Source organism: Leucopleurus acutus, assembly GCF_964270905.1.
Source record: "Leucopleurus acutus genome assembly, chromosome: 10".
Classification (NCBI taxonomy): domain Eukaryota; kingdom Metazoa; phylum Chordata; class Mammalia; order Artiodactyla; family Delphinidae; genus Leucopleurus; species Leucopleurus acutus.
Genome location: NC_139153.1, coordinates 33438766 through 33453545, shown reverse-complemented (window position 1 = coordinate 33453545; position 14780 = coordinate 33438766). Strand labels below are relative to the sequence as shown.

Genomic DNA, 14780 nt, shown 5'->3' with positions numbered 1-14780 from the left:
CAAGGATTTGGATAAGGGATCTTGAAAAGAAAGCTGTTCAGATAGGATATTTTCTATCAACTCAATGTCTGCTGCCCGGAGTCCTGAAACAGCGCCTTACCTCGGTCTGAAGGATGGCAGCCCTCTGTTCTTTGGCAGTAAGCGACTCTTTAAGCACTTCAATGTGTTGCTTGCAATCTGAATTCTGATTGCTAAGAGTTTCAAGCTTTGTTTGTAAGGCAAGAAGTTCTGACTCCTTCTTTGAAAGCTCCTGCTTCAGCTGATCAATCTGTGAAAAATGAAATTACAAAAAATTAGAGCCGCAGCTCCTACTCTTTACATTTGAGAACTACTGAATTCTCTTAATTTCCAAGAACCAGTGATCATTCATCCAACAAGGCAGACCATGAGTTTGCTTAAAAATATGGCTTGAGAGTCACTCAGTCTTAGGGGTCTGGGGAGGCTCTTTAAAGGTGACTCAGAGTAGAAAATAGGAAAGGTAAGGTCAGCAACCTGCCTTCTACCTTCCACACCACTGAGAACCAAGCTTTACAGTGGAATGAAGGCTTCCTGGCCAAACCTACAACTCACCCAAGAAACCACAAAGTCTAATGACCATGGTCCTCAGAAGTGTAAACAGGGAGCTGACAAAGGTAATTACCCAAGACAGAACCTGGACCTTCTCTGCTACTCCACAATGGAAATGATCATTCAAGGGCATAATTTGACGGAAAAGAATCCTCACCCCCAAAAAAGTAAGCATTGAGGGTTTTTTTTTTCCTTAAACACTAAAAAGACACGAACATAAAATACATATAACATAGAAAAATAATACAAGAAACATCCATCATTCAATTCACCAAAAGGATCATTAGAATTACCCATATCCCAACCCATTTCTATCTCCTTCTCTCCCACTTTGGAAATAGCTACCACCCTAAATTTTGTGTTTGTCCTTTTCTTGCTTGTCTTTCAGGCTCACCATATATTTATTACATCTGTAAATAATACACTATTTAGTTTTACATGGTTTTTAACTTTATTTGCACTGTGTATTTTTTTTAGCACTTTGCTTTCTTCTACTCAACCTTACGTCCTGGAGATTATATCAAGTTATTGTATGTGCGATTTGTTCATTTTCAATGAAGTACAGTATTCCATTGTAAGACTTCATTAAAATTTGTCTATTCTGCTGTTGATATACATTTGGGTTTGCTTCCAGGGCTTTCTGCTATTACAAAAAGTGCTATTCTAAACATTCTTATACATATCATCTGGTACACATAGTAAAAATAACCTAGGAGTTAAATTGCTGGATCACACAGTATGCACATCTTCAACTTCACCAGATAACACCAAAGTGTTTTCTAAAGCAGTTATACTGATTTTTCATGGTCACAAGCAGTGTGTAAATGTATCAATCACTCCATGCCTTTGACAATATCATATGTCACTGGCCTTTCACATTTTTGCCAGTCTCGTAGGAGTTATGGTCGATGATCTCCAAAAATGAATGCCACCAATTTCCTCCTACTTGTACACACATGCCGCTCCTCACAACTAGAGGAGGAGTCTATTCACCACCCTCTTGAACCTGGACTGGACTGTGACTTGCTTCAACCAGCTAAATGCAGCATGTGTCATATGCCTGTTCTAGCCCTAGCCTGTAGGAGGACTGGCAACTTCAGCTTCCTCCCACTGGAAGCCAACCACCAAGACAGAAGTCCAACCAACCTGCGACCACCAGGCTGTGAGGAAGCCCATACCAGCCCATGGTCAAGCCATTCAGAAAGACAGAGAGGCCTGGTGGAAATTGTGGCTCCTCTGTCTTGTTCTTGGTCTTAAAGGGAAGAATTTCAATGTTTCATCATTAAGTTCGATGTTTGCTTTAGCTTTTTATAGGTACTCTTAAGTTTTAGAAAGTTCCCTTTTATTACAACTTTGCCAAGAGTTGTTTTTTTTAATCATTAAGGAATGTTTAATATTATCAAACATTTTTTCTGCATCTCATGATTTATCACATTTTTCACCTTTAATATGTTATAATTATATTAATGGATTTTAAAAATATTACTCTCCCTCTGCATTACTAGGAACAATTTCACTTCATCATGATGCAGTATATTTTTTATGTTACTGGATTCACCTTGCTAATATTTTATCAGAATTTTTTCTATGTTTATGGGTAAGATTGATTTGTAATTTTCCTATCTCGTAGCTTTCGTTGTCAGGTTTTAGTATCAATTTAGCCTTCCAAATAAAGTAGGGAGTGTTCCTTCTTTTAATGTGTTCTGAAATGGTTTATGTAAAATTGCTAATTTTTTCCCATTAATGTTCACTAGAAATCACCAGAAAAACTATTCAGAGCTGGTGTTTTCTTTCTCCAAAGACCATTGCTTACTTCAACTATCTTTAATGATTATAGGAATATTCATATTTCTAATTATGAGAATCAATTTTGAGAAACTGTTTTTCATTTAAAATTTTTTCATTTCAGCTAAATTTTCACCTTTATTGGCAGGAAGTTTTATAAAACCCATTTATCTTTTGATATCTATAGCACTATGGAGAACAGTATAGAGGTTCCTTAAAAAACTACAAATAGAACTACCATATGGCATCTATGATTATCTTTTTTTTCGTTCCTAACAGTCTTCATTTTTACTTTTTCTTGATGAATCTCAGCAGAAGCATGTCCCATTAAATAATCTCTTCAAAGAGCCAATTTTGGTTCTGTTGATCATCCAACATTTTTATCTTCTATCTCATTAATTGTTGCTCTCCTTTTTAAATTATTTTCTTCTTACTGCTTTCCTTGGATTTATTCTATTTTCTCTTCCTAACTTTAAGTTGGAATCTAATCTCACTAATTTTCATACTTTTTTCTTTCCATGTATAAGCCTTCAGACCATAAATTTTCCTGTATCATTTTAGCTCACTCTCCCTAGTTTGATATGTAGTATTGACATTATTGTTCAGTCTTAAATATTTTCCAATCTCCATTATGATTTATTTCTTGACCCATGAATAATTTAGATGTTTCTTAATCTCCAAATATATAGATGTTTCCTAGTTATCTCTGTGGTTTTCTTACTTGCTCTGTGAACAGAGAACATGGCCTGTTCTATACTAATCATTTGAAATTTGGTGTATCTTGCTTAATGCACAGTATGTGGTCAGTTATCATAAATGTACTCTGTTTACTATATGCTTGAAAAGAATATGGGTCCAACAATTGTTGGGTGCGATATTCTGTATTATGTGCATGACATTTGATAACACTTTTAATTGGGTAGTTTAAGTCTTCTGTATTTTGATCTTCTAATGTGACTCATCTGTTGATTACTTGAGAGTGGGTTAAAACCACCCACTATAATGGTGAAATAATCAATTCCTCCTTGTAGCTCTGCAAATTTTTCAGCTCTCAAATGGTTTCTTTGCCTCAAAGTCTACAACAGCTTTCTTATGATTGGTATTTGGTCAGTGTGTTTTTTTCATTTTCGGTGTATCTTTAACCTTATATTGGAGAAGTTTCTTGTAAATAGCATATACCCAGATTCTTCTATCCTATCTTATAAAATTAGTGGGGCATTCATTATCATTGTGGATACATGTGAATTTATTTCAACCATCTTTGTGCTTTCTATATATGCTACCATTTCTATTTCTTCTCTTTTCTTTCTTGCCTTGTTTTGAATGACTTTTTTTCTCATTCTATTTTTTGCCTCTACTCTTTTAAAAGTTATACTTTTATACTTACTTAATGTGTTTGTTTTATTTATTTCTAACTGTTAGGGTATTACCCTAGAAATCACAGCAGGCTTACATTTATCTAAGTCTAAAGTCAATCTATGCTTATCTTCTTTCTGAATAATATAAGGACCTTGAGACACTTTAAGTCCAGTCACCATCGCCTTGACATTCACATTGTCATCATATATTTTAGCTCTTTCCTGTTTTGTTTTTCTCATCATTTTTTTTTTACAGTCCATGTTTGTTTAGATTTACCCCCACATTTGTCACTACCTTTGTTCATTATTCATTCTTTCACCTCAGATATTCCTTTAGGAATCTCCTTGTGCCTGAAATGCATCATTTAAAATTTCCTTTGGTGGCAAACTCAATTTTGGTCTAAAAATATCTCAACTTTATTCTTTTTTTTATGAATATTGTTGCTGACTATTAAAAGTAATTTTCTAGGTTAAGAGATATGTTCTCTCAGCACATTGAGCATATTATTCCACCTTCTGCCTAACAGAAGCTATTAAGAAGTCAAGCTCTCACTCCAAATTCATTCCTTTAAAGGTAATGGGGAATTTTTTTTTTTTTTTTTTTTTTTTTTTTTGCGGTACGCGGGCCTCTCACTGTTGTGGCCTCTCCCGTTGTGGAGCACAGGCTCTGGACGCGTAGGCTCAGCGGCCATGGCTCACGGGCCTAGCCGCTCCATGGCATGTGGGATCTTCCCGGACCAGGGCATGAAACCGTGTCCCCTGCATCAGCAGGCGGACTCTCAACCACTGCGTCACCAGGGAAGCCCTAGTTGCCTTTTTTAACAGCTTTATTGAAATATAATTTATATGCCATACAATTCACCTGCTTAAAGCATACAGGTGATTGTTTTTAGTATATTTACAAAATTGTGCAGCCATCATCATAAGCAAATTTTAGAACCTTTTCATCATCTCAATATGAAACTTTGTAACTATTAGAAGTCACTCTCCTTTCCTCACCCCCTACGCCCAAGTCCTAGGCAACCAATAATCTACTTTGTCTCTATGGATTGGCCCTTTCTGGGAATTTCATATAAATGGACTCTCACAATATATGTACTTTGTGACTGGCTTTTTTCACATAGCACGTTTCAAGATTCATCCATGTTGTACCAAGTATCAGTACTTCATTGTTTTTTATGGCTGAATATATCACTGTATGAAGATGTCATATTGTTTCTATCCATTCATCTCACGGTGGACACTTAGGTTGTTTCCACGTTTTGGCTATTATGAATAATGCTGGTAAGAACATTCATGTTCAAGTCTGTGGAGACATATGTTTTTATTTCTCTTGGGTATAAACATAGGTGTGGAATTGCTAGGCCACATGGTAACTATATGTTTAGCTTTTTGAAGAATTTCTAAACTGATTTCCAAAGTGACTATACCATTTTGTATCCCCACTAGCAACCCCAGGGTTCTAATTTCTTCATACTCTCACCAACACTTGTTATTATCTGTCTTTTTACTTATTACCATTCCAGTGAGTATGAAGTGGTATCTCATTATGGTTTTGATTTCTCTAATGATTAAGATGCTATCAAACATCTTTTCATACACTTATTAGCCATTCATATACCTCCTTTGGACAAATGTTTTGCTTTTTAAGACTTTTTCTTTGCCTCTAAGATTTTATGGCTTTATTTTTATGCAAATAGATTTCATTTTATTTATATCCTATTTGGGGTATTTTGAGATTCCTGAATTTGTGGACTGATACCTGTCATCAGTTTTGGAAAATTCTCAGCTTTCACCTCTTCAAATATGGCTTCTGAATAGTGACTGTCCCTACACTCCATCTCTCTTTCTCTGGAGAATTCAGATTAGACTTGCGCTACAGCTTCTTATTCTATCTTCTATGTATCTTATCTTTCATGTATTCCATCTTTTTATCTTTAATTTCTTCTGCCCTGTTTCCTAGGTTATTAAATTTCTCTTCTGCTATGACCACTCTGCAGTTAAACTTATTTATCAAACTTTTAAATTTCCATTTTTATATTTTCCCGTTTCTAGACATTTTATTTGGTTCTTTTTAAATTTGCTTGGTCTTGCCCTTTATTCATATTTTCAACTCCTTTTATATTTTAAACATATTAAACATATTTATTTCATAGCGTTTGCCTTAAAATTTCAATTTCTGAAGTCCTTGCTTTCTGGTTCTGCTGTTTATTCTTTCTACTGGCTTTCACTTATGGTGGCTTGCTTTCTTGCAGGTTTTGTAATTTTTTAATATTTTTTACTCATATGTTTTGGAACTTTATCTGGAGAAAACCACTGAGGTCTAAGGTGAACATGTGGTCCTTGAGAGCATTTGTCTCTGCCAATACCTGCACAACCAAGCAAAGGCCCCTTTAAACTAAATTCGATACTTAAAGTTTTTGGATCACCTCATACTGCACATCTGCGTAAGAGCCAGCTGTGGTTATGGATTCTCAAAGCTAGTTTTTTCACCTTTCTCTTGGCTCAAAGTTTTAAAATAGATAAATAAGTAATTTTCCCTGGAACCCCTTAGTCTAGGGGGGAGGAGAATAGAGTGGGGAGTTTATTTTTACTTCATCCCTGCACCAAGAGTGTAGGTGTCTGGGATCCCAGCTTTATGTGGTAGTGGGATTCCTATTTGACTCCTCATCTTGAGCAGACTCAGGCTCTGTCACTTTCCTTTAGTGTCCCTGTGACTGTGAAAACTAAAGTTCAAGTTCACCTGTCTAGCAAATGCCAACAAGAAGACAGAATCAGTGCTCTGCTTATCGCTCCAGCCTCCTGCCTTGGCTTAATTTTGGCCCTTCAGATTCCTTCTAAGTTGAAAGTTCATAAGTACATTTTAAATTGTATGTTTTTAAACTCTGCTTGATCCAGCATTTTTGTTTTCAACAACTAAAACTAGCTAAATAAGAAGCAAGCTACCGACAGTAACTACTGAGCATGAACAGAGTGGCATGCTTAAAAAGAACTGAGACCCCCCCCATCTTCAGAAGTTTTCAGGGTGCAGCATTTACTAGAAAGGTCGATATGGAGTCCCATTTGCAGGGAGACATCAGACTAGATCGGGGGACAAATAGGTTTCATGTTGCTTGCCAAATCTGAAGGGTTGGTAGTGGCTGGCCAGAAGTCATTCTTGAGAAGGATTCTGAGTATGCTAAAAGGCTCACTGCAAAAGAACTGTGATAGATTTATCAACATGCTTTGGGTATGTGGGACCAGGTGGTGGCACTGCTCAGGTCTGTGCAATCCATGAAATACATAATTTCTTTATAATTTAACAAATGATGGATCTATGATTTTTAGCTAGAACAAAGCAAGTCCTCTTCCCACCCCTCTCTTTATCTCTCTCACACAAGAACAGAATATAAATAAAATGAGGGAAAACCAGGATTAGGATTACACAAAATTATAAAATTAAATCTGTTGGATCAGCATGATCGACACTCTTCTCAGGGGGTACAGCCCCAGATCACATGCACTTGTAGGTGACAGCACAGTATAGAGTTGATTCCACATATGAAACTGATTTATCTGAAAATAAAGCTAAAAAAACTTTCAACTCTACACGCCTTAACAAAGATGGTGTTTATAGTAAAACCAAACAAACAAACAAACCTATTTTGTGTTAACTTCTAAAAATTATCAGAGTAGAAACTTCATGTGGGAGTAGGGTACTGAGAGAGGAATCTGAATGAAATTAACATCAATGGAATGGTATTTAATAGGAAGGAAGACATGGCAGGGTCTATATACACCTACTTTATTCAATAAAAATAGATTGATAATGATAAAATTATCTCAGTCTATAAATATTGAATAGGCAGCTGCTTTAAATAGCTTTCAGACTATCACTGCCATGAGGTAAATTTTAAATACATATTTTATGCAGACAATAACAGAAAAGGGCTTTTCTAAGGGGAACATAGTTACAGGGTAAAAAATCACATTCTTCCATAAAAATATGCCTTTGGCTTCTTTTATAACCATAAACTCAATAAAAATGGAAAGTGACGCAATCTAACACACATGAGAACTGAGGCTGGGGAAGGTCTGTCTCCGTGATGGCAAGAAGAAAAGCCTATCGGAATTACATCACATGGTTTATATGAAGTCCATGTGGACATCAGGCACACTTCATCCTGTCTGAAAATTCCTCCACCACTTATGCCTGTGACACAACTAACACCCTGAAAAAACTACTTTGCCAAAGAAGACAGCTTCTTTTTCACTGCAGATATGGCCCTCAAGTCTAGAAAGTGATATGCTTATTATCATGCAGTTTGGGTTGTTAGGTTTGTAATCCATCAGAGGTTAATAAGAAAATGTGTTACAAATTCAGAATAAAGGGGGAGATCTAAGACATCAGAGTGGCATCTTTGCCAAACTCTGAAAACAGAGGGAGTGGCATCTACTGATCTACTGGGATCAGTAGATGAAAAATGTGTGAAACTAGGAACAAAGCCTTGTATAGAACAGGGGATGCCATCACTCTTTCCCTACTAGAAAAACAATTATTTATATGGTACATTCCATTCTTAAAGGCTTAACAGTGCTCCTGAAGGTAACTCATGCTTTCCACTACCTCTTAGATTTTGCCCTCACAGTCTGATTCCTCTACGCCTTGGGAGTAGGGGGTAGAAACTGGAGTTTCGAACAGGGGAGAGTTGCACAGCTAGGAAGGTCTCCCAGCACCTCAGTTCTCAGGGACAACGTGCATGTGCCAAAGGGCTTGCAAGATGCACGGATTTCAATCCTGGCTGACTATGTCTGGTATCCCTGCCTTTGCACAAGCTGAGATTGCAAACTCTGCTTTTACATTTTTTGCAATTCACCTTCCACTATTCCAAAAATGTTATGTCATGTTTATTCTATGATGTCATATTTATAAAAGCAATTTAGGTCTTCACCGCTACTTAATTTAATCACAAAGCTTTCAAGAGGACCTACCAGTCCCAGCCATCTGCTCAACATCAAACTGGAGGTGCATGCCATTTCACATGGCTACTTAAAATACTTTCTTTCCCTCCAGCTACATTCTTTATTCATTTTAATAATTAATGCAAGCAGCACTCCCTTTTCATACAACATTGTTTCCATGTCAAATTTTCATTGAAACATTTAAAATTATCTATTTCAACTTATTTCTGTTTCTGAAAATGAGTCTGTACATAAGAATTACTATTAGCTGCCTTTATTATCTATTTGGAGCAAATAGTTGCATATTGAGATTGAGATTGATTGAGATCATGCCCTGTTAATGAAGAGGAATCAAATGCTGAGTCAATTTTATTACCAATGGGTCATAAAAATAATTTTCAGCTAAAACTTCAAAAATATAAGCCAACGGGCTTCCCTGGTGGCGCAGTGGTTGAGAGTCCGCCTGCCGATGCAGGGGACACGGGTTCATGCCCCGGTCCGGGAAGATCCCACATGCTGCGGAGCGGCTGGGCCCGTGAGCCATGGCCGCTGAGCCTGCGCGTCCGGAGCCTGTGCTCCGCAGCGGGAGAGGCCACAACAGTGAGAGGTCCGCGTACCGCAAAAAAAAAAAAAAAAAACAAGAACATAGATGTTATAGGAGCTATTTTTTATGATTAGGCTGAATTTTTAAATCTTTTTTCAATTTAAAAAAATAATAAGCTTCCAAGTAATCATGATAGAAAACGTTTAGACCTCTATTAAAGAAATGCTCAGATTAAAGAGCACCTCTAAGCCTGGTACCTTTATAAACAGTGATCAGCCTGAAGGTGCCTCTCCAAAGGACCTGGTGAAAGAAAAGTTCTCTGGGGCACTCAAAAGCTTTCTACGTATTCACTACAAGCAGCAAGAAGAAGTAACAATATTTAGCTGCAAATTCAGGTTTGGTTTCCAAAGAGTTCCACTGTCCCTCTTGTGCAGCATTTCATAAGAATTTCTGAAATGTTCCTCTACCATGACCCTTCGAGTCTTTATGAACTATTAAAACAAGTTTCTAAAGTCAACTGTCCCTGCCTCAAACCTAGCATTTCCTAGCCAGACAGGATCCAAAGTCACCTTATGATTTCCATTTCTATCACTGCTTCTATCACAGTAAACCCAATAAGTTTAACAACTACATTTCCATTTCCCATGTATGTTTTAGAGCCTCTAGATTTTTGCAATTTAAATCTAGTATTTCTTTACTCTTTTGGAAAAGCCTATCATTTCACATAGACTTGAGTTCTTCCTACTTCCTTATCTGTGTGGAGTTGGGGGTGGAATGGTATTTTCACTTATCCTTCTAGGTTTGCTCAGACATTGATTTGAGTTTGCATTCTTCACCAGACCTGTCAATGTAGTCTTACCAATCTGATTATTTAGACAAAAAAAACCGCTAACACTAAACTTACACAACTTGCATTACTCCAGCCAGAAATGGACTCTCCTCCCATCAAATCTTCAGGGTAGTATTTTGAGTACATTTCTTACCTTCCCAACTAAGTGGTCAGTATTGGGAAATGGGAAATACTTTAAACGTGCACCACTTTTAGTGCCCCTTTGGGAACCACAGAGCTCAAAATCCAATATTGAAAGCTTTATCCATATAACTCTGAACAAACAAAAGAATTCAAGAGACTCCACTGGTGACACTAAACAGTTTTCTTGTCAATGTGTGTAACCAACTATTGTAAAAATTAACTCCTCGGATATGTGTGATGACGTTGATAAGCAACATATTCATATAAGCTTTGTAGAAAAGTTATCCAAATAGGCTACAATGGACCATGAACTATGAGAGCAATCCCATTTTAGAGGATATCAGTCTATGCCTCTAAAATTTAACAAGTTCCATGATAAATTATTCACCCAACTAGAATCAGTTCACACAGCCTAAGGGATCTCACAAAGCACAAAACATAAGCACTCAGGACTAAATGCTTAGCAATAACTATGTCTTAATAGACCTGTTCAACCACACCCAGGCTTAAATAAGGAATCACATTACCCTCTCAAAAGTAGGAAAGGTAAGAAAAAAAAGCAACTGAAGTAATGATACGAGGTATAAGCAATAGATGTTACAGTTCAATCCAATAAAAATACTCTTTCAATGGAGAAAATATTAAAAACTAACTCTTACTAGTACTTTTTAGGTAATGTTCTTATCAGTCTATAAGAGATATCTGCATGATATTATAAGAAATCATTTTTATTTATATTTCTTAGAAATCCATTTTTTCCCTGTTAGTCAAGTTAAATATAACATTTATATTACTATTATTATTATAATTATTATTATATTTGGTTATATGTCTTCAATAATAATGGATATTGTTATTAGCTACTTTTTTGAACCAGGTGCTTTAACTACATTATTTCATTTAACACTTTGAGTCACCCTCTAAGATTTACATTGTTGTCCCCACTTTACAGAAGAGGAAAATGTGGCTGAGTGACTTAAGTCACTCCTCAAGGCCATGGAGCTAAAGGGCAGGCTAGAGATTTGCCAGAGTCTGCTTTAGTCCTCAGCCTGCACTCTTTTCACCTAACTCCATTTCTCTCCTCAAACATCCTTCTGACCTAACCACTTTGGGAACCCTTGAAAGAAACTAACCATTAAACGTTAAAACTAGCTCAAGGATTGATGGTGTCTCAGAAGACTATGGGTTAATAAAGGTCATGACTTGCTTGCTGAAGACCATATACATGTTTTATTCACCTGGACACAATCTATGGTGAGGGGCAGAGTTAACAAATTTCATTGCCTTTTCAGTTGTAGAAGTGGCTTGAACTATCTCCCACTGCTGAATAACAGGACAGGATGGGGAGGAAAAGTTTCAGCCAAAACAATAATTTCCCCCAAACTCCATGAGTTCACTCATATCTGTGCATCTGGTCTTCATTCCTAGAGTGATCTGGTCATTGTCTGCAGGCCACCCTACTACTGTGCTTGCTGCACATCAGCTCAACTCTCTATGAGGAAGGACTGCAATAAAGAAACCAGAAGGGAGGACTGAGCAGGGAAACCCGTTCTGCATTTTGTGGCCATCCCTGAAAGGAAGGGGTTATATTCAACTACACTGGACATTCTTCTTATCTTTGCTCCTTGATACAAATTTTTAGTCACAATCTCAACTTCAACTAACAGATGGAAGCTGGCAGAAGTAAGCATAGTTTTTGTTTATTTCCTAGAGAAACACACACACACACACACACACACACACACATACAAACACACACAGTGAAGCAGATGCTAGGTATTATTTCCTCTCTCTAATTTCGAAAATTCTCTGCAATGACTATGCATGTATTTCACAACTGATAAAAATCATAACCATCATCTAAGCATTTTTCCTCTCAACTCCCACTGCTTTCTCACAGAAGTCTGCCTCACTCTTAACTCTGTAGTGTTTTCTAAAGCAACAAACAGTAGTAAAACCTACAATAAGAACAGGGGTATTTAAGAGCAAGTGGTAGGAAAAAAAAAAAATTTTTAACTGGTGTGATTATTATCTTCACAAAGAAAATAGCTTAAATAGAGGAATAAATAAAAGCATTTCAAAGTCTCAAAAGGCCTATTAGGCTGTTCATAAATTTAATAATTATGCATATATAAAAATAATAGATTTTCAGATGATTGGTCCATTTGCAACCCAAGGTTTCATTTTGAAAAATACAAACCAAATTCTTTAAAACTGGCAATACTGATATAAAATAATGGAACATATTACTCTAACAATATTTCATAAATATTCCACACCAACAGATAACAGTAATAACAACACTCTCAACAACAATGGCTGGTGTTTATTGAATGCGTTTTAGAGATCACTCAAGGGACTAAGTGCTTTAAATGCATAATCTCCTGGAATTGTCAAAGCAACCCAACGATGAAGGTATTTTCTTTTTCTTATCCATATTTCATGGATAAAGAAACTGAGGATTACAGACATTGAATAATTTCAGCATTGGGACTCAAAATCAGTTCTCTCTTAAATACTACATTAAAACCTTTATACCTTTGAAATCAGTTAAATTGGCTTCCAAGATCAACACCTTTTAAGCCAAGACCAACACCTTTTAAGACAATCACCTTCCAGGGATGGGCCAAAAATTGGGCAATGATTGAAATTTTTAAAAATAGCAAACTTATGAAAACTCAAAAAATTTGGAAGAGACAGGACTATTAAAAATAAATGTTAATTTCCATGAAAGAGGGACACCAAAGAACTCATTAGGAAATCCTGAACCACTCAGTAAGTAGAAATTCTACCAAAAGCTTTCCCTGGTTTCTTTCTGGAATCCATGCTTCTGAACTAAAAGTCTTCTTCATTCTTCTTTATTGTCCATATATTTCATATATCACATAAAGCAGATTATGTGGGTATCTGGGGAAAGCATGTATTTAAACCATAACTTTCCAGTCACACTAAGAATATAAAAGTTTATAATTGTGGACCATACCTTGGTTTTCATGAACTTGGAGTGACTTTTGTAAACCTCTATTTGTTTTATCTCTTCTTCGCGGTCCTCAGTGTTCAGCACACCATTGGCTTTTAACATCTGGATCTCATCCTCAAGATCCCTTATGTTTCGCTCCAATGAAGCGATTTTTGTGTCCTGTTGGTAAAAAAAAAAAAAAAAAAAAAAAGAAGAGAAAGAAAATTGTTTTTTAATATTATCAGAACAGAGTTTCAGAAAGCAGTTTCAGTAGTAATAATCAGGGTGTAGACATAGCCTTGAATTCAGAACAATTTATTTTCTTCACTTCTGAAGATCACTTGTGAGATTTTTTAAGCTCCCAGTAAACAGCATACGTCAATACAATACAGAGAGTTACCTAGATATATTTGTCTCATATCTGGGAATCAAATTACCAAAGCAATAGTGATAAAAGTGATCTAAAGTATTAGAAAACAAAAACGTCATTTAAATAGACGAATTTGTAATTTCAGATATAGTTTACCAGTGTATATTTTTGAGTCTACTTGCAAATACAAAAACGGTTTGTTCATGTGTGTATTCTGTGGCTGGTTTTATAAGGCATGCTTGGAATTTGACTGTGAAAGAGAAGGAAATTAAAATCTACTAATGGGGAAAGGATTCTCATCTAAAATACAGACATAAGTGAAATTAAATAACTGAATCACGACTTAGTATGACTGATACACTAAATATTGAAAATTTATAGCAACTGGAAATAATATATCACACCATGATTTATTTGGCAAGCAGTCAGCTGACTGCGTGACAAAAAGCATTACTACCTTGAAGGGCATTTCTAACCCATTGATTTACAGAGTTAAAAAACTAGAAATATTGCACTGAAATGTGGGATTAATTGAGGAAAAACCATAGAGAATTTTTTTTTAAAAGGAAATGACAGACTCCACACACAAGATAGAGCATAATAAGAAATGATGCATTAGAAAGTAGAGAAGAGAGAACTCTTATAGAGGAAAAAAACATTTCCTCAAACCTCAGGTATGAGACTCATATCATGTGGAATGAAACACACTGAAAGTTTGACTTCAAGTTTTCTGACTGTCACCATCTACCTGACATTTTATTGTGCAGATTCAAGGAGCTTATATTTGTAATTGAAATTTAATAAAAAATGAGCCACCAATGCATTTTTTTTTAGCATTTTTTAGAATCTAAAAGACTAAAGAGTTCCAGAAGTAAAGACAATGAATGGGGTATTCTATTCATAACAACTCATAGAAAAAACTTTTCAACAAATATGTCTGTCCTGATTTTGTGGCTATTTTCTATTTTATTTTCCTATATTATATGCCCAGTGGCATGTTTCCTGTGGCAACATGATAATCATTATTACTATCACTGACATCGCCATCACTGTTAAAAGAGAAAAAGTGAGGAGCAGCAACAGCTGCTTATTGAGCTCCACTGTGTGCCCATATCTGGGGGCTCTAAGTGCTGAAGATGCTTTTATTAATTCTCAGGAAGACCCCCAAGAAGATAAAAGAAAACAATTCTGAAATTTGCAAGACTATTATGGAATGTTACATTCTGTAGTATTTCATTTTACTTTAAAAATATTTATTGTATTTTTTTCAGTTATGAAAGTAT

General features: G+C 36.0%; 1 protein-coding gene across 1 annotated transcript in view; it reads right to left on the bottom strand.

Annotated features, from left to right (window-relative positions):
• ERC2 (ELKS/RAB6-interacting/CAST family member 2) overlaps positions 1-14780 on the bottom strand; it is a gene marked incomplete at both ends in the record, with an annotated part of 834864 nt that overhangs the window by 548741 nt on the left and 271343 nt on the right. The window contains 2 exons of the mRNA XM_082849011.1: positions 101-268; positions 13152-13307. Of these exons, the coding sequence (XP_082705137.1) occupies positions 101-268; positions 13152-13307 (324 nt within the window). The remainder of the gene's footprint in view (positions 1-100; positions 269-13151; positions 13308-14780) is intronic.